General features: G+C 45.3%; 1 protein-coding gene across 1 annotated transcript in view; it reads right to left on the bottom strand.

The window, feature by feature from the left end:
• HDAC1 (histone deacetylase 1) overlaps nt 1-21,240 on the bottom strand; it is a gene marked incomplete at both ends in the record, with an annotated part of 41,469 nt that overhangs the window by 9,369 nt on the left and 10,860 nt on the right. Inside the window, 3 exons of the mRNA XM_080692062.1 lie at nt 2,035-2,109; nt 7,466-7,583; nt 15,512-15,624. Of these exons, the coding sequence (XP_080548188.1) occupies nt 2,035-2,109; nt 7,466-7,583; nt 15,512-15,624 (306 nt within the window). The remainder of the gene's footprint in view (nt 1-2,034; nt 2,110-7,465; nt 7,584-15,511; nt 15,625-21,240) is intronic.

The raw sequence follows: 21,240 nt of genomic DNA, 5'->3' as shown, positions 1-21,240 counted from the left end.
TGGAGACAGGAGGATCGCGTAGGTTCGAAGCCAGCCTCACTGGCTTAAGAGACCCTGTTTCCAAATAAAAATATAAAAAAATAGGGAGTGCAGCCCAAAGATAGAAGGGTTTCCAGGAATCCCAGTACCACCAAAAAAAAAAAAAAAAAAAAAAAAAAAAAAAAAAGAAAAGGTTCCATGCCGGGCATGGTGGCACACGCTTGCAATCCCAACATTCGGGAGGCAAAGACCAGAGAATTGCAGTTCGCGAACAGCCTCACAGCCTTAACTACCTAGTGTGCGCTACCTACCATACCCAGCATACTTCTTATTTTAGAGAGTACTCTTAGCTGGGTGTACGGGCTCATGCTTGTAATCCCAGTACTTGGGAGACTGAAACAGGAGGATTGCAGGTGCAAGGCCAGTCTTAACAAGTAGTGAGACTCATCAACCTAGCAGGATCCCATTTCAAAAAAAAAAAAAAAATAGGGATGGGATATAGCTGCAAGGTAGAATGGCCTCTGAGTTCAATTCCTACTACCAATTAAAAAAAAAAAGAGAGAGACTACTGCTACTTATAAAGTTCACTGTAACATAGTATGCCAGCTGGGCATGGTGGTATATGCCTGTAATACTAGTACTGGGGAGGCTGTAAAAAGGCTCAAAGATTTAAGGCACTACAGTACACAGTAACTTGGCAAAACTGTTTTAAAAAATAAAATAAACCAGGCGTGGTTGCGCATGATTATAATCTCGTACTTGGGAGGCTAAGACAGGAGGATCACGGGTTTGTGGCCAGCCTCAGCTACTTAGGGAGGCCCTCTGCAATTTAGTAAGACCCTGTTTCAAAATAAAGAGTAAAATCTGGGCTGGGGGTGTAGGTCAGAGACAGAATGCCCCTCGGTTCAATCCCTAGTTCTGCACAAAAATAGAAATATAAAAAGTAAGAAGGGCTGTGATGTAGCTTAGTGGCAGAATGCCCCTGGGTTCAATCCCCAGTAAAACACACACACACACACACACACACACTCTAATAGTGTGCCATGCTATACCAGCAGCCTCATATATCTCGTGTGTGTGTGTGTGTGTGTGTGTGTAAAACTGCAAAGGGGCTCACGAAGTACTTCTGTCTCAAGCCTCCCAATGCTGGGATTACAAGTGTGCGCAACCATACACGGCTAACCCTTTTTATTTTTAAAGGGGTCTCAGTAATTTTTGAGGTACTGGGGATGGAACCCAAGGGCACTGTACCTCTGAGATATACCCCCAGTCCTATTTTTAGTCTTTTTGTTTTGTTTTGTTGGCGGGTCTGGGCATGGAACCCGGGGCATTCGAACTCCAAGCTACCCCTGCCCTATTTTTATTCTTTATTTTGAAACCAGGTCTTACTGAGTTGCAGAGGGCCTCACTAGGTGGCTAAGGCTGTCCGCAAACTGTGATCCTCAGTCTCCGCCTCCCGAATGCCAGGATTATAAGAATGGGCTACCATGCCGGGCTTCACTAAGTTAAATTCATACTGTTTTGTTCACCACGACCCTAGGATCTCTAGGCTATACAGTATGATAGGAAGTAGGATACACCATTTAGGTTTGTCTAAGTACACCAAATTGCCTAAAATATTTCTCAGAATGTGTTTCCATCATTAGTGACACATGGCTATATCTGTTAAGAAAGGGCTTTAATCTTAAAGGCAACCCAAAAGTTACCAATGGAAGTGGAGGCGTGTGGGAATACTTGTGACCTCTCAAGAGAAGCGCCATGCCCCTTTTGGAAGGCATCAGTGATGACACTTCCATTTTTATAGCAGCTTGCATTCACAGAGTGCTTTCACATATGCTGTCTCAACAGCCCCAGGAGGTCTGCAGCGGATTCTGTATTTATGATCTCTTGGTAGGAGGACAGTCAAGGATACCTGTCAGGACCAGGTCAGAGCCTGAACCCCGGCTGGGAATGAAGATGAGGACATTTAGAGATTTAAAGTAAAAAGCAGGACCGTGAGGTAGACCTTACGAGACGAGCCCAGCACATCCCTTGGGGAGGGGTGTATATCCTTACCCACAGAGCCACCAGTAGACAACTGACAGAACTCAAACAGGCCATCGAACACTGGACAGTCCTCACCAACATTGACTTAAAAAAAAATAAGCACAAGGTTAGTTTACAAAATTTCTTTCCATTTTGTTTCTTTTTTTCTTTTTTCTTTTTTTGGTACTGGGGATTGAACCCAGGGGCATTCTACCTCCAAGCTATACTCTCATCCCTTTTGACTTTTTTTTTTTTTTTTTTTGGTGGTACTGGGGGTGGAACCCAGGGGCTTTCTACCTCCGGGCTGTACTCCCAGACCTATTTTATATTTTATTTGGAAACAGGGTCTCATTAAGTTGCTGAGAGCCTCACTAAGTAGCTGAGGCTGGCTTCGAACCTGTGAGATCCTCCTGTCTCAGCCTCATCCCTTTTGACTTTTTATTTTAAAACAGGGTCTCTGCCAGGCGTAGTGGGTCACGCTTATAATCCCAGCATTCGGGAGGCTGAGACAGGAGAATCGCGGTTAGCAGACGGCCCTCCACAACTTAGTGAGACTGGTTTCAAAATAAAGAATAGCTGGGCGTGGTGGTGCACACTTGTAATTCCAGCGCTTAGGAGGTTGAGAAAGGAGGATCGCATAGGTTTGAAGCCAGCCTGAGCTGCTTAGTGAGGCTCTCACCAACTTAGACCCTGTTTTCCAAATAAAGTATAAAATAGGTCTGGGAGTGTAGCCCAAAGGTAGAAAAGCCCCTGGATTCCACCCTCAGTACCACTCAAGAAGAATAAAAAATAGGGCAGGGGGTGTAGCTCAGAGGTCGAATGCCCCTGGGTTTCATCCCCAGACCCATAATAAAATAAAATAAAATAAATAAAAAACAGGGTCTTCCTAAATTGCTGAGGCTAATCTCAAACCTATAACCCTCCCGTCTCAGGCTCCGAAGTACTAGGATTATAGGTAAGTGCCACCGCATCCTGCTTGTTTAGATTTTTTTTTTTTTTTTGGTGGTACTGAAGAGTGAACCCAGAGACATTCTTCCTTGGAGCTACATCCCCAGTTCGGTTTTATTTCTTATTTGGAAACAGGGTCTCTCACTAGGTTGATGAGTCTCACTACTTGCTGAGGCTATCCACAAATCTACAATCCTCTTGTTCTGGAATTACAGGCCTGCGCCATCCTTCTGTCTCAGACTCCTGAATGCTGGGATTACAAGCATGCGTCACCACGCCCGACTTACTCTTTATTTTTGAAACAGGGTCTCACTGAGTTGCAGAGGGCCTCACTAAGTAGCTGAGGTTGGCCATGAACCTAAAATCCTCCTGTCTCAGCCTCCCAAGTACTGGGATTACAAATGTGTGCCACCACACCTGGCTTCACCCTCAGCCTTTTTTATTTATTTTATCTTTTTGTGGGTCTCAGGATGGAACCTAGGGGCATTCAACCTCCAAGCTGTACCCCCTGCCTTATTTTTTATTCTTTATTTTGAAATAGGGTCTCACAGGGCCGGGCGTGGTGGCACACGCTTGTAATCCCTGCGCTTGGGAGGCAGAGAAAGGAGGATCTTGCAGGTTTGAAGCCAGCCATGTGCGCTGGCTTAGGAGACCCTGTTTCCATATAAAAATGTAAAAATAGGTCTGGGAGTGTAGCCTGGAGGTAGAACGGCTTCCAGGAACCCCAATAAAAAAAGAAGAAAGAAATAGGGTCTTACTAAGTTGTGGAGGGTCTCACTAAGTAGCTGAATGCTGGGATTACAAGCGTGCGCCACTACGCCCCACTCAGCTGTTTTAAAAATTTTGTTTAAAAACAGAGTCTTGCTAAATTGCTGAGAATTTCAATAAGTTGCTAAGGCTGGTCTGCAACCTGTAATCCTATCTCAGCCTCCCAAGTACTGGGATCCTAGGTGTGCACCACCATGCCTGGCTGGTTGATTCCCTGAAGAAGAAAAATTTATCTTCCTGCAGCCTAAGTTTGCTCCTGGACTTCACTCCAGCTGACATATAAGGACACAAAGAACAGAGACCTGTACAGCTATCATTCACTGAGTGCTTACTGCATGGTAGAAACTGCTGAAGGCTTTAGGTATCTGATGCACCATCCCTCACACCATCTCCTGTGCAAGGATTTGGTCCCACCTACAAGCTCAGAGAGGTAAACTGCTAATAAATGGCGGAGGTGGCGTTCAAGACTCAAGCTTTGCTTGTCAGTCCCCAAAGTTTGTGAAAATAAACCCTGGCCTTTCTCAAGTACCTTCACATATACAATCTCACTTGATTCTCACCAAAACCCTATGAGCCAGATGAGACAGATATCAACCCCACTAAGCAGAGAAACAGACACAGAGAAGTTGAGTGGCTCTGGCTTGCCCAGGGCGAGAGAACCAGGTAGTGGCAGGAACGGAAAGTGCAGGTGCCCTGACTCCCACAGTCCACTGCTCGTCACTACACCCATGAGTGACAACTGGAGGAGTTATTTCAGGCCTACAGCGGTATGTACAAAGCAGTACACAATGTGGAAACATGCAAACACTAATGCAAATGCACAGAAAGACGGGAAGGAAAGCGCACCTGGAGCTGCAGACCACAGAGCCCATGAGAAGCCTGGGCTCACACAGAAGGGAACTGCCGAGACACCAACAACATACAGGAAGGCAGAGTCAGGAGTGGGACTAGCTCCTTATTCTCCCTACCCAGCCTTCTCACTGCACCTGCTGTCATCAACAGCTCTCGACACAGCGAGGAGAAGGAGCCCTGGGATGGAGAGGGAGGGAGAGCCCAGCTTGGACTGTGGTAACACCTCAAGGCACCTGAACCTCAGGATTTCTAATAACCACAAGGGTTACCAGCTCTGGCAAAGCCCTAGCTTGGAGGGTGCCCAAGATCTGGTGCCCTAAGGAAGAGCTGCTGCTTAGGGCACAAGACTGGGTGGCTCTTCCTCACTTCCTGAGTAAATAGGGGAGGCTGTGTCAACAGAAACTTTAGTCCCTGGGGCCAGGCTATTTATCTATAAGCACCTGTTCTCCTCTGGCTGTTTCCTTCTGCAGTAGGTTCCAACCTGCTGGGTTTCCCAAGTTACATCCCTACTCCCACTTGGGATATGAAGTCCCCGCGGGAAAGAATGGGTGTTTTAAGACATGAGAAAAAATATTTCCCTTCAGGCCCCTAATCCAACAAGTGGCTCTAATAGCCAGCCCATTACTTCCCAGCTCAAGGAGCTAAGACAGGGATGGGAAGGGGGTGATGAAGAGGGGGAGGGAGAGCAACACTCACTGAGCTAATCTGGGAGGCTAGGGAGAACTTTTCTCTGAGTTTTTCCTCTTCCCACTACGCATTTCTCATTATTAGGCTGGCTTTATACTGACGGGGTCAGTACTGCAAGGAATGGGGAAGGAGAGGGAGGCAAGGAAGGTAGTTGGCCAGTGCTTCTCCCATGACAAGGACAGGACTCTTGGGTTGATGTTGTAATGCTAACTGGAACTGGAACAAGTCCAACATCTATTATTTATAATCAAAAAACAAGGAAAACCAGATTTGAGAAAAAGCAACACTTTTGGCACCCTGGGAGAGTAAGGGAAATCAGATGTATGCTGAATGGGAAGTGCAAGGAAGACAGGTGGGCTCTCCAAAGGAAAGGGAGATTGGCCTAGGGGAAGAGGAAGGAGCTTAGACCTAACATTTTTTTTGTATGTTAGGTCGATGAGTCTCACTACTTACTACTACTGTCCTTAAAGCTGCAATCCTCCTGTCTCAGCCTCCCAAGTACTAGGATTACAGGCACGCGCCACCATCCTGTCTAGAACTAACATTTAAATTAAGACAGCTGAGATCTTTTTCTTTCTTCAATGCCAATCTGCTTCTCTAATGAGAGCCTGTTCTGCTGAGAATGGAGCTGGATCTTTGGCCTAAATGGGTATGGAAACCCCCAAAGCCATCTGCAAGTGAAGAAATGAATTTGTCTTACCTTGGAAAGCAATAAGATCCTGCCAATTCAGAGAGCAAACACCTCACTCAGAGGGGCCAACAGCATCTGGAGTTGTGGGTAGCAGAGAAGCTTAATGCTTCAAGAAAGGTCTCTATGGCGGGCTCATTAACACTGCAGCTACTGTAACTAGTAAATAACTTGCTTCCTTGGAATCAGACCACCTTGTGCCAGTAACAAAAAACAAGTAGAAGAAATTTCCTGATATTGCAATATAAAATGCCAGAAGCTAATCAAACTTCTTTGAACAATACTATTATACTGTTTTATTAGCCCTGAGGTGCTAAGAGATTTTTTTTTTTTTTTTTTTTTTTGGTGGTACTGGGGTTCCTGGAAACCCTTCTACCTCCGGGCTACACTCCCAGACCTATTTTTTATATTTTATTTGGAAACAGGGTCTCTTAAGCCAGCACGACTGGCATCAAACCTGCGCGATCCTCCTGTCTCTGCCTCCCAAGCGCAGGGATTACAAGCGTGTGCCACCACGCCCAGCTAAGAGATTATTTCTAACTAATACAAGGGAGAAGTTAGGTATGACTGTTTAGTCCCAAATTTGAATAACCTTCACTACAGATAAAGTAATCTCTGTGATTCCTCCAAACGAAGTGTAGCTTCTGACACGGAGTCCATTCTGGAGCTTCAAATTGCTAGGGACAAAACAGAATCTTCTCATCTCTCAAATTACATCATCTAAAGTCTGTGCTGAGCAGCCTCTAATTTTTTTTTTTTTTTTGCAGTACTGAAGATTGAACTCAGGGGCATTTTACCTCTGAGCTATACTCCAGCCCAAATTTTTATTCTTTATTTTGAAACAGGTTCTGAGTTGCAAAGGACCTCACTAAATAGCTGAGGCTGTCCATGAACTGCGATCCTCCTGTCTCAGCCTCCCAAGTACTGTGATTACAAGTGTGTGCCACCACGCTTGTGCTCAACTCTTTTTTTTTTTTTTTTTTTTTTGCGGGTCTGGGGATGGAATCCAGGGGCATTTGACCTCTGAGCTACGGCCCCTGCCCTATTTTTTATTCTTTGTTTTGAAACCGGGTCTCACTGAGTTGCAGAGGGCCTCACTAAATAGCTGAGGCTGTCTGTGAACCACGATCCTCCGATCTCAGCCTCCCGAATGCTGGGTTACAAGCGTGCGCCACCAGGCCCGGATCTGCTCAACTCTTAACACTTGGCGGAAAAAGTCCAATATCTATTATTTACAATTGGAAAACCAGACTTAAGAAAAAGGAAGAACTTTGGCACCCTTAAGGGGAAAGGGAAACCAGATGTCAGCTGAATAGGAGGCAGGGTGGGCCTCTCCAAAGGACAGAGAGGCCAGGGAGAACTTTTCTGTGAGCTTTCCCTCTTCCCACTATGCGTTTCTCATTGTGAGGCTGGCTTTATACTGATGGGGTCAACACTGTGAGGAACGGGGAAGGAGAGGGCAACAGGAAAGGTAGACAACTGGGGGCTTGAGAGCAGGGAGGAACAGAATGGACTTACATCTCTGCATCTGCTTGCTGTACTCAGACATGTTATCTGGACGAATGGAGCGCAAGAATTTAATGTAGTCATCACTGTGGTACTTTGTCATCTCCTCAGCATTGGCTTTGTGAGGGCGCTGGAGGACAGGAAGGAGAGCAAGTTACTCTTGACTACTGCCAGTCTTCACACAGTCTAATTTGAAGACCACATTTTCTGCCCAGCATTGAGACAGGTACTGGACAAAAGGAAATAATTCGTAAGATTCAGGCCTCAAGAAATGTACAATTACGGGACGTGGTGGTGCACGCTTGTAATTCCAGCATTTGGAAGGCTGAGACAGGAGGATCCAGGCCGTAGCCAGTCGTAGCTACTTAGTTGAGGCCCTTTGCAACACCGTTAAGACCCTGTTGCTGCAACTTAGTGAGACTCCTTTCAAAATAAAGAATAAAATAGGGCAGGGGGGCGGGTAGCTAGGAGGTAGACTGTCCCGGGGTTCCATCCCTAGTACTGAAAAAAAAAAAAAAAAAAGAATAGAGTACAAGTCGGGCATGGTGACGCACACTTATAGTCCCAGCATTTGGGAGGCTGAGACAGGAGGATCCAGGTGTGCGGCCAGCCTCAGCTACTTAGTGAGACCTCTTCAGCTTAGTGAGATCCTGTTTCAAAATAAAGAATAAAATCGGGCTAGGGATGGAACTCAGAGGTAAAATGCCCCTGAGCTGAATCTTCAGTACCGCAAAAAAAAAAGTACAGTCCAATCAGGATCATAGGTTCAAGGCCAGCCTTAGCAATGTACTGAGGCTCTCAGCAACTTAGTAAGACCCTGTTTCAAAATAAAAAATAATAATGCCAGGCGTGGTGGCGCATGCATGCAATCCCAGCATTTGGGAGGCTGAGACACGAGGATCTGGGTTCTCAGCCAGCCTCAGCCACTTCTTGAGGTTCTCTGCAACTTAATGAGACCTGTTTCAAAATAAAGAATAAAAAATAGGGCTGGGGTATAGCTCGGAAGTGGGATGTCCCTGGGTTCCAACCCCAGAACTGCAAAAATAAAATAAAATAAAAAAATAAAATTAGGCTGGGGAGTCTAGCTTGGAAGACAAATGCTAGGTTTAATCTCCAGTACATTGGGGGGAAAAAAGAAATGTATAATTCAAAGCCAGTTTCAAAAATAAAAAAATTGCCAGGTGTGGTGGCACATGCTTGTAAACCCAGCATTTGGGAGGTTGAGATAGGAGGATCTCGGTTCATGGACAGTCTCAACTACTTAGGCCCTTTGCAAATCAGTGAGACCCTGTTTCAAAATAAAAAATAAAAAAATCAGGCTGGAGGTATAGCTTGGAGGTAGAATGCCCCTGGGTTTCAACCCCAGGGGAGAAAAAAAAAAAAATAGGGCTGAATAGTAACATAAACATATGCACAGCCTCAAAACTGGTGAGCAGAAGACAGCCTTTACACAGCTTTAGTTCTTGATGCCAGGAGGGAGTTTGGACCTGACTGCCAGGTTCATTTGGGTCAAGTTTCATTGTTTTCAATGGTTGGCTAATAAAGTTCTTAAAAATATATTGTAGGATAAACAAAATATGTTTGAGGGACTGAATTTATCTCATGCACAGCACTGTACCAATCTGCCAAGCACAGTTTAATTTGCAATTCCCTAAGGGGACTAGGGGACTCTCTTGCACCCTTAGGCCTCAGTAAAACTATGACCCAGAATGCAACACTGCTCTCTTCACACCCTCTACTCAACCTTTAGGCTGCAAATGAAAAGTCAATTTGCCCACAAATCTGTCCTGAACCCCCAGAATCTCCATTAAGAAACTCTTTGAAGTGCTCCCCAGAGAATCCTGTACTTTCCCTTATCACACGCATCAAACTGCACAGATATTGCACATGTGCTTGTTCTGCTCTGGGGGTAGGGGACCAGGAGCAGGTCAAACGTTATCTAAGCAACAAACATGGTGCCTGGCACCTTGCCTTTTTCATAAATATACTCCAGACAGGCAACTCTTCTTCAACAAGACGCACAGAGCTTCTTGCCAGTGTCTGTACTCAAATTCCTTGTTTTTTGTTTTTTTTTGGTGGTACTGGATATTGAACCCAGGGACATTCTACCTCTGAGCTACATTCCAGCCCTTTTTTTATTTTATTATTTGTAAATAAGATCTAAGTTGCTGATAGCCTACCAAATTTGGTGAGGCTGGCTTTGAAACTGTGATCCTCCCTTCTCAGCCCCTCAAGTCCTGGGATTACAAACATGTGCCACCACACCCAGCTTAGATTCCTTCTATTTTCTTTTTTAAAAATGGGTCTGGGGATGGAACCCAGGGGCATTCAACCCCCGAGCTACACCCCCTGCCCTATTTTGTATTCTTTATTTTGAAACAGGGTCTCACTAAATTGCAGAGGGCCACACTAAGTAGCTGAGGCTGTTTGCTAATGGTGATCCTCCGGTCTCAGCCTCCCATGTACTAAGGTTATAGGCATGGGCCATCACGCCTGGTTCTTTGTGTTGTCTTTATGAAAAAAATTATAAAACTGGCGCCGGGCGTGGTGGTGCACGCTTTTAATCCCCGCGCTTGAGAGGGGGAGACAGGAGGATCACACAGGTTTGAAGCCAGCTTCCCTGGCTTAAGAGAGCCTGTTTTAAAAAAAATAAAAATAAAATAGGTCTGGGAGTGTAGCCCAGAGGTAGAAGGGCTTCCAGGAATCCCAGTACCACCAAAAAAAAAAAAAAAAAAAAAAAAAATATAAAAATTAAAACTTTATTGAAGCTGGACATGGTGGTATATGTCTGTAATCCTAGTACTTGAGATTGAGATAGGAGGATCAAAGGTATGATATCAGCCTCAGCAACTTAGTGAGAGAACAAAATTTAATTACAATTTTAAAAGGGCTAGGAATGTAGCTCAGTGACAGGGTGCTGCCTAGTATCCATAGGGCCCTGGTTTCAATCCCCAGGACCACAAATTGATTAATTAAATTTTATACACCTGTAATCCCAGTACTTGGGAGGCTGAGACATGAGTATCACAGGTTCAAAGACAGCTTCAACAACATAGCGAGACTCTCAGCAACTTAGTGAGACTTTGTTTGTGTTTTTTGTTTTTGGTAGTACTAGGGATGGAACCCTTCTACCTCCGGGCTACACTTCCAGACCTATTTTATATTTTATTTGGAAACAGGATCTCTTAAGCCAGCGAGGCTGGCTTTGAAACAGTGCGATCCTGCTGTATCCGCCTCCCAAGCCTGGGGATTACAAGCGTGCGCCACCACGCCCAGCAAGTGAGACCTTGTTTGAAAACAAAAAATAAAGCCAGGAATGGTGGTGCACATTCATAATTCCATTATTTAGGAGGCTAGACAGGAGGACTGCAGGTTTGCAGCCAGCCTTGGCAATTTAGTAAGGCCCTGTTTCAAAATAAAAAATGAGCCGAATGTGGTGGTGTATGCTCGTAATCCCAGTATTCAGAAGGCTCAGACAGGAGGATCCGGGTTCATGGCCAGCCTCACCTACTTAGTGAGGCCCTCTGCAACTTAGTGAGACCTTGTTTCAAAATAAAGAATACAAAATAGGGCAGGGGGTGTAGCTCGGAGGTCGAATGCCACTGGGTTCCATTCCCAGTCCCAATAAAAATAAACAAACAAACAAACAAACTAAAATATGAAATCGGGCTGGAAGTATAAGTGGTAAAATCCCCTGGGTTCGATCTCCAGTACCAAACAAAAATTAAAAAATAAAATGAAATGAACTGGGCTGGGATGCCAGGCATGGTGTTACATGTCTGCAACTCCAAAGGGATCAAAGGTCCAAGACAAGACTCCCAGCAACCTAGGAGACCCTGTTTTGAAACAAAATATAAAAAGGCCTAGGGCTGTAGCTCAGAAATAAAATGCCTCTGGGCTTAATCCCTGGTACTACTAAATAAATAAATCAGTCAGTCAGTAAATAAATAAATAAATAAATGGCAGGAGGTCTGGGGGTATACCTCAGAGGTAGAATGCCTGTGGGTTCAATCCTTAGTTCCATCAAAATAAATAAATATACAAATAAATAAAAATAAAAAATACAGCCAAGTTCTAAAGGAGCCTCCTTCAGGGACAATCCCCCAAAGCCATCAGTTTCAGAACAGATAACTGAAATGGCTACCTGTACTTTGGGAAAGGGATGCATAGGCCACAGCACTGAGAAAGGATGGGAGAGAGCCGAAGGTTCGCATTCAGTGGAGAAGTAGAGCCAGAGGAGGAAAAAGATCCCACTAAGGACAACAGTGTCTAGAGATCCAAGGAGAGATATGCTCGAGTTTTGCTTGAGGAGTTGATAATAAGAACACCATACCGATGAAGTCATCTCCAGCCTGGTATTATCTCCTATGCTGCCTCCCCAAAGAGCCATTCTCTGGGTAACAGATCCCAATTTGGTTGGTGTTGATGTGCCCTGCCCTAGAGATCAAATCGTGATTGGTCTGTGCCAGTTCTAGTAATCCTATCCACCTACACTGGTGAATGATCTGAGAACGGCAATGACCTGAGATGTCAGAAAAAGTCTCCTGGGAAATTTCTGGGAGGATTTTCCCTCTTTATGAACAAGGGGAGAGGGGTATCTATGAGGACCCTTATGTTTTCATCCTCAGCTGCCATTCATACCTACACACTCCCCTGGTCCCAAGGTCTGTCTGCTCCTCTAGTCCCCCTCCTTCCTTCCCCAGGTGCCTCCACGGGCCCCAAAACTATGACAAAGGCCATCTGGGACAGAAGACTCATCTCTTCACTCTGGAATGGCAAGGATGCTGCTGTTGCTAAGTTACTCGAGCTCCTGCCACAGACTTTAACTCTTATGCATAAGGCAAAATGGGTCCCCAGCCCCTCTTTATTTTCCCATTTGGACTCTTGGCAACAGCCTTCTAACTGGCCTTGTTGCTCCTAATGAGCCCGTTTCTACTTCTCAGGTAGGCTTCACTTCACTTGGCTTGCCCTCACTGCCTCCAGAAGATTTATTTATTTATTTTTATTTATTTATTTATTTTTTTTGGTGGTACTGGGGGTGAAACCCAGAGGCTTTCTACCTCCGCGCTATACTCCCAGACCTTTTTTATATTTTATTTGGAAACAGGGTCTCACTCGGTTGCTGAGAGCCTCACTAAGTAGCTGAGGCTGGCTTCGAACCCGTGCGATCCTCCTGTCTCAGCCTCCCAAGCGCGGAGATTACAAGCGTGCGCCACCACGCCCGGCTCTCCAGAAGATTTAAATAGGGAAACTGTTGAACTAAATTTGGCCTACAGATATACTGATACATTTGTTTGTATACAAATTTTAAATAACAGCCGGGTATAGTGGAACATGCCTGTAATCCCAGTACTTAGGAGGACCTCTCCAGCTATATCTCCTTTTACTCACACTGTGTATCTGTTCACTGAACTACCTATATTTTCCCCAAACATCATATTTTTCTTTCTTTCTCCATTAGCCTTTATTATTGATTTATTTTTGCGGGTCTGGGGATGGAACCCAGGGACATTCGACCTCTGAGCTATACCCCCAGCCCTATTTTTTATTCTTTATTTTGAATCAGGGTCTCACTGAGTTGCAAAGGGCCACACTAAGTAGTAGCTGAGGCTGTCAGCGAACCATGATCCTCCTGTCTTAGCCTCTCAAATGCTAGGATTACAAGTGTGTGCCACCACGCCCGGTTTAATCTTTATTTTGAACAGGGTCTCACTAAGTTGCAGAGGGCCTCACTAATTAGCTGAGGCTGTCTAAAAATTGTGATCCTTCTGTCTTAGCCTCCCAAGTACAGGGATTACAAAGGTGCACCACCACACCTAGCTCTAAACACCATATTTTTCTTACCTCTGCCTCGTTGCCTACTATTTTCCCTTGGCCTAGAATGACAATCGCTTCCTAAAATCCAGGCTAAATTCTCTTTAATCTTTAAAACCCTACTTAAGTCAAGCATGGTGGCACACGCCTGTAATCCCAGTATATAGGTGGCTGAGATAGGAGGGTCACAGGTTCAAGACCAGCCTCAGCAACCTAGTGAGAACCTGTTTCAAGAAAGAAAATTTAAAAAGTGCTGGCAATGCCGGGAGTGGTGGCGCACGCTTGTAATCCCCGCACTTGGGAGGCTGAGACAGGAGGATCACACAGGTTCGAAGCCAGCCTCAGCTACTTAGTGAGGCTCTCAGCAACTTAGTGAGACCCTGTTTCCAAATAAAATATAAATGGGTCTGGGAGTATAGCCCAGAAGTAGAAAGCCTCTGGGTTCCACCCCCAGTACCACCAAAAAAATAAAAAAAGTTAAAAGTGCTGGCGGTGTTGTTCAAAAGTAAAATGTCTCTGAGTTCAATCCCCAGTATCAAAAAAACAAAGTCGGGCATGGTGGCGCATACTTGTAATCCCAGCATTTGGGAGGCTGAGACTGGAGGATTGCGCAGGTTCAAAGCCAGCCTCAGCTACTTAGTGAGGCTCTTTGCAACTCAGTGAGACCCTGTTTCAAAATAAAGAATAAAAAATAAGCTGGGCATGGTGGCACACCCTTGTAATCCCAGCATTTGGGAGGCTGAAACCGGAGGATCGTGGTTCGCAGACAGCCACAACTACTTAGTAAGGTCCTCTGCAACTCAGTGAGACGTGGTTTCAAAATAAAGAATAAATAGCTGGGCATGGTGGAGCACGCTTGTAATCCCTGCGCTTGGGAGGCTGAGACAGAAGGATCAAAGCCAGCCTCAGCTACTTCATGAGGCTCTCAGCAACTTAGTGAGACCCTGTTTCCAAGTAAAGTATAAAATAGGTCTGGGAGTATAGCCCGGAGGTAGAAAGCCTCTAGGTTCCATCCCCAGTACTACCACCAAAAAAAAAAAAAAAAAAAAAAGACTAAAAAAATAGGGCAGAGGGTGTAGCTTGAAGGTCGAATGCCCCTGGGTTCCATCCCCAGACACACAAAAAAGGAAAAATAAATAAATAAATAATAGGGGAAAAATATATATGCAAGATGCAGAGATAATGAGTGAAGGAAGAAGGGGATATGGAAGGTACAGAATGTTTCCTGTAAGTAATATCTAAGCAAGGCTTTTGTTTTTGTTTTTTGCAGTACTGGGGATGGAGCCCAGGGGTATTCTACCTCCAAGCTACACCCCCAGTCCTATTTTTTTATTCTTTATTTTAAAACAGGGTCTCAAGCCGGGCATGGTGGCTCAAGTTTGTAATCCCAGCACTTGGGAAGCTGAGACAGGAGGATCACACAGGTTCGAAGCCAAACTCAGCTACTTAGTGAGGCTCTCAGCAAATCTGTGAGACCCTGTTTCCAAACAAAATACAAAAAAAAAATAGTTCTGGGAGTGTAGCCCAGAGGTAGAGAAGCCCCTGGGTTCCATCCCCAGTACCACACACACACAAAAAGAAACAGGGTCTCACTGAGTTGCAAAAGGCCTCACTAAGTAGCTGAGGCTGTCCGTGAACCCGGATCCTCCTGCCTCAGCCTCCCAAATGCTGGGATTACAAGTGTGCGTCACCACGCCCGGCTCTTATTATTCTTTCTTTGTGTGTGTGGGTCTGGGGATGGAACCCAGGGGCATTCAACCTCCAAGCTACACCCCTTGCCCAATTTTTTATTCTTTATCTTGAAACAGTGTCTCACTAAGTTGCTATTCAGTGAGGCTGTCCAGGAACCTTGATCCTCCAATCTCAGCCTCCTCAATGCTGGGATTACAGGCTAGCGCCACCATGCCCGCCGGGCTTATTCTTTATTTTGAAACAAGGTCTCACTGAATTGTAAAGGCCCCCACTAAGTAGCTGAGGCTGTCCGAATAGTGATCCCCCATCAGCCTCCCAAGTGTAGGGATTACACGTGTGCGCCTCCACACCCAGCCTCATCTGCATATTCTTTAACTGTTGCACATGCACAATGTAGTTTGTTTGTTCACATGTGGCTCTCAGCCCTAGAGTGACCTCCATACAACCTTTCATGTACAATGACCTCTCAAGACATCTGATTAAGGAGTCAGTAGTTGAAAAACTGAAACAATGTAAAACGAGGTTAGCAGAGGCAACGCTCCAGTTACTCACATAGATTTCCATTTTTCGGTAAAGACCATAATTGAGCAGCAAATTGTGAGTCATGCGGATTCGGTGAGGCTTCATTGGGTGGCCTTGTCCATAATAGTAATTCCCAACATCCCCTGAAGAAAGAGTGACAGCTTCAGTAACACAGTATGACATATGATCCCAGGCAAACCTCGGCCTAGCTGCCATTTGATTTCAAGAGTCTCTCCCACCCTGAGGAAAGGTAATTCCAAAAGAAAGGGAACAGGCAGGGTGTGCTGGCACACTCCTGCAATCCCAGTACTTGGGAAGCTGAGACAGGAGAATCACAGGTTCTCGGCTAGCCTCAGCTACTTAGTAATACCCTCTGCAACTTAGTGAGACCCTGTTTGAAAATAAAGAACAAAAAATAGGGCTGGGGCGTAGCTCAGAGTAGAATGTCCCAAGGTTTCATCCCTTGTACTACCAAAAAAAAAAAAAAAAAAAAGAAAAGAAAAAGAAAAAGCAGGGGACCCTGGTGAGGCTGGCACTTAGGATGAATCTAGACCACTTTCTTCCCATGGAACCCACGGTCACTAGATAGTATGATCAGTTCATTCCAAGCTACTGGGGAACAGCAGCCTATGAGGTGACTCACCTCACTAGACCTCCAGGGAATTCCTCCCATAACAGAAAATGAACCATGACTACTCAGAATTATTATCAGCTACAATCTGGTGCCAAAGCACATTCACTTTACGTTCTCACTGGATCCTTACAGTAACACTGTAAAACAGGCAGGTTTATAGATAAACCCTTATTGCCTTTGCTATGGCAACAGCCTTCTAATTGGTCCCTCTGCCTGTAGCTCCAACTATCTGCCACAGTGTCACCAGAGTTATTCTCCTAATCCTCAATACTAATAACATCACTCCCCTGCTCAAAAATCCTTAATGGCTCCCCATCCTCTCCAGGATAAGAGTAAAGAATAACTTCAGTAGGCCGGCATTAAAGACTTGCCTAATCTGCCTTTCTAGCTTAATCTCCTGCTACCTACCAGCATCAACCCAACACACACACACACACACTCAGATTCACACCCGCTGCGCTACTGAGGTAGGCAAACTCCTGCACTTGGACCAAATATGACTAGCTGCTTGGTTTTTGTTTCTGCAGATTGAACCCAGGAGCATTTTACCCCTGAGCCACAACCCCATTTATTTTTCATTTTGAAATAAGGTTGTGCTAACACCCAGCTGTGCTACTTGTTTTTGTAAATAAAATTTTACTAGAAACAATAATGCCCATTAGTTTATATATCATCTATGGCTATTTTTATATCATAGTGGTAGGAATGAGTCACCACAGAGACCCACCAAGATAGCAAAATCCTAAAAATATGAGCCGGGTGTGGTGGCACACTTGTAATCCCAGTACTTGGAAGGCTGAGACAGGAGAATTCAAAGTTTCCAGCCAGCCTTGACAATTTTTTTTTTTTTTTTTTGCGGTACTTGGGATGGAACCCAGGGACATTTGACCTCTGAGCTACATCCCCTGCCCTAATTTTTATTCTTCATTTTGAAATGGGGTCTCACTAAGTTGCGAAAGGCCTCACCAAGTAGCTGAAGCTGTCCGCGAACCCTGATCCTCCGGTCTCAGCCTCCCAAATGCTGGGACTACAAGCGTGCGCCACCACGCCCGGCTTCAGCCTTGACAATTTAAAGAGGTCCTGCACAACATAGTGAGACCCTGTTTTGAAATAAAGAATAAAATGGGGCTGGGGTTGCAGCTCAGAGGTAGACTGCCCCTGAGTTCCATCCCCAGTACAAAAAAAAAAGCCCCAAATATTTACTACGTGGACTTTACAGATTTACAGAAAAGGCTTACCAATTTGTATTCTAAGACACACCAGATTATTAACATGCTGAACACAGCATTCATCTTCAGGCTGAGATCTGGAATCTCTTTGGTTTGGATGAGACTCAAAAAACCTAGCTGAGCTAGGCATGGTGGCAGATGCCTATAATCCAAATACTTGGGAGGCTGAGACAGGAGGCACGTCCCACAGCCAGTCTAAGCAACTCAGCAAGACCCTGTTTCAAAATAAAAGATGAAGAAGAGCCTTTTAGAGCTCAAATGAGACTCCAAACCCCTTCCTGATCAAAATAAAGTTTTTTACCTTGTGAGATATTTGTATATAACACTTCATTAATTTACATGAGTTTTTTACATATCTATATTCAAGACTGAAGACTTTTTTTTTTCAGTATTAGGGATGGAACTCAGGGGAATTCTACCTCCAAGCTACAGTCCCAGCCCTATTTTTTATTTTTATTTTTTGTGTGTGTGGGTCTGGAACCCAGGAGCATTTGATCTCCAAGCTACACCCTTGCCCTATTTTTTATTCTTTATTTTGAAATCAGGTCTCACTGAGCTGCAGAGGACTCACTAAGAAGCTGAGGCTGTCCACGAACCACGATCCTCCAGTCTCAATCTCCCGAATGGAACGCTGGGATTACAAGGATGCGCCACCACGCCCAGCTATTCTTATTTTTTGAAACAGTCTCACTGAGTTGCAAAGGGCCTTACTAAGTAGCTGAGACTGGCCGCGAACCGTAATCCTCCTCCTTTTTTTTTTTTTTTTTGGTGGTACTGGGGTTCCTGGAAGCCCTTCTACCTCCGGGCTACACTCCCATGGGCTACACTCCCAGACCTATTTTTTACTTTTATTTTTTAAGTGAAAACAGGATCTCTTAAACCAGCACAGCTGGCTTCGAACCTGCGCGATTTTCCTGTCTCTGCCTCCCAAGCGCGGGGATTACAAGCATGAGCCACCACACCCAGCTGCAATCCTCCTTTATCAGCCTCCCAATTGCTGGGATTATAAGCGTGCACGTGATGCCTGGCTTATTATTATTATTTTTTTTTTGATACTGGGAATGGAACCCAGGGGCATCCTACCTCCAAGCTACACTCCCAACCCTATTTTTTAGTCTTTTTTTTTTTTTTGGTGGTACTAGGGGTGGAACCCAGAGGCTTTCTACCTCTGAGCTATACTCCCAGACCTATTTATATCTTATTTGGAAACAGAGTCTAAGTTGCTGAAAGCCTCACTAAGTAGCTGAGGCTGGCTTTGAACCTGTGTGATCCTCCTGTCTCAGCCTCCCAAGCGCAGGGATTACAAGCGTGCACCACCATGCCTGGCTTATGAGACCCTGATTCAAAAAATTAAAAAAAAAAAAAAAAAAAAAGACAAGCCGGGAGTGGTGGCGCGTGCTTGTAATCAGCATTCAGGAGGCTGAGACCTGGAGGATCACGTTTTGCGGACAGCCTCAGCTACTTAGTAAGGCCCTCTGCAACTCAGTAAAACTCGGTTTCAAAATAAAGAATAAAAAATAGGGCAGGGGGTGTAGCTTGGAGGTCAAATGCCCCTGGGTTCCATCCCCAGACCCGCAAAAGAAAGAAAGGAAGGAAGGAAGGAAGAAAGATAGCGCTAGGGAGTGTAGCCAGAAGTAGAATGTCCCTGGGTTCCATCCCCAGTAACACACACACACACACACACACACACACACACACACACACACACACACACAATTCAAGGCCAGTCTCAGCAACTTAGCAAGACCATTTCAAAATTAAAAAGTGGGCCAGTCATGGTGGCACACGCTTGTAATCCCAGCATTTGGGAGGCTGAGACAAGAGGATCGTGGTTTTCAGACAGCCTCAGGTACTACTCAGTGAGGCCCTTTGCAATTCAGTGAGACCCTGTTTCAAAATACAGAATAAAAGCCGGGCATGGTGGCACATGCTTGTAATCCCTGCATTTGGGAGGCTGAAACTGGAGGGTCAAGCTACTTAGTGAGGCACTCCACAACTCAGTGAAACCCTGTTTCAAAATAAAGAATAAAAAATTGGGCAGGGGGTGTAGCTCAGAGGTCAAATGCCTCTGGGATCCATCCCCAGGCCTGCAAAAAATAAAAAAATAAAAAATAAAAAATAGGGCTGGGGGTGTAGCTCAGAGTTAGAATGACCCTGGGTTCCATCCCCAAGCACCACACAAAAAAAAGTGCTAGAGGTGTATAGCTCAGAGGTACAGTGTCCCTAGGTTCAATACCTAGTACTACAAAAAGTAAAAATAAAAAGGGCTAGCAATTCTGGGCATGGTGGTCCACACTTGTAATCCCAGCATTTGGGAGGCGGAGACAGGAGGACTGCAGTTCCCGGACAGCCTCAGCTACATAGTGAGGCCCTTTGCAACTCAGTGAGACTGTTTCAAAATAAAGAATAAAAAATATGGAGCTCACCATGAGGCAAGGCTGGTGCTGGGGCCTCTGAGGCCGGCATCGGAGCCTGACAGGAGACAAGGCCACTACTGGGGCCTCCAAGGCTGGGATCGGAGCCTGCCAAGGGGTTAGGCTGCTGCTGGGGCCAATGGCCGGCATCGGAGCCTGCTGTGAGGCAAGGCCACTACTGGGGCCTCCGAGGTCGGGATCGAAGCCAGCTGAGGGGTTAGGCTGGTGTCAGGGCCAGCGAGACCAGAATCGGGGCCTCCCATTAGGCAAGGCCGCTGCTTGAGCCAGCGAGGTGTGGATCAGTCAGGTAGCCAGGCCACTACTGGGGCCGTCATGAGTGGGATCAGTACTTGCAACGCAGCATGCACAGAGAAATATCGCAGAAAATATAAATTAGATGCTTCCCCTAATCAGCAATAACTAGGAGGAAAGGGGCAACAGGAAGAGGTCGAGCCATAGAAAGGGCCCCATAGTGAAGCAACTAAGGTGACCAATCAGAGGGTATGGAATAGGGGAGGACGGAGCCTCTTTAAAAATCGAGGGAGGGGGAGGGAATGGGATGGGGGCTGGATAAGGGCTAATTGGATGATGTGTGCTTGTATATACTCTCAAGTCTTGTACTCCAATGTGATTGATATATGACTACAATGCACCAACTAAAAAATTAAAATTAAAATTAAAAAAAAATATGGCTATGGGTGTAGCTCGGAGGTAGAATGCCCCTGGATTCCATCCCCAGTACCCCAAAAAATAAGAATTGAGACTCAAAGAAATTATGTACCTGCCCAAGAAGAACACTTAGACAATGAATAATCTTAAGAGTTAACTCTTCTGACTCAAAATTCAGTATGCATCACTGGGTTTTCCAAATATCCACACCAGTTTGCATTTAATCTAGAGGTCTCTGTGGGTTTACTTGATAGAAAGTTCCACGAATTAGCCGGGCGTGGTGGCGCACGCTTGTAATCCCCGCGCTTGGGAGGCAGAGACAGGAGGATCGCGCAGGTTCGAAGCCAGCCGCGCGCGCTGGTTTAGGAGACCCTGTTTCCAAAATGAAAATGTAAAAAGTAGGTCTGAGAGTGTAGCCCGGAGGTAGAAGGGCTTCCAGGAACCCCAGTACCACCAAAAAAAAAAAAAAAAAAAAAAAAGAAAGTTCCACGAATTGATGTTTCAAAATTGAGTGAACTACATACCTAAAGATCTCTGTGTAGAGGGCCTCCGCGATGACTTTTCACACCCAGTGAAAGAGGCACAGGCCATCATCCCTAGTAACTCCTTTGCCTATCAAGCCTGATGGAGCCAAGGCTCAAACCTGGGGAACTAAGATAGCTTATCAAGGAGGTTATTAGAATAACTGAGGGTGGGGCTCACAGACACTGTAATTTTTATTTTGTGCTACTAGGGATTGAACCCAGAAGCATTCTACCTCCAAGCTACACCTTTAGCCCTATCTATTTGCTTGCTTATTTATTTATTTAACGC

This window comes from Muscardinus avellanarius (genome assembly GCF_963383645.1).
Source record: "Muscardinus avellanarius genome assembly, chromosome: 3".
NCBI lineage: Eukaryota > Metazoa > Chordata > Mammalia > Rodentia > Gliridae > Muscardinus > Muscardinus avellanarius.
Note: the sequence above shows the minus strand (reverse complement) of the source record. Positions and strands in the feature narration are given on the sequence as shown.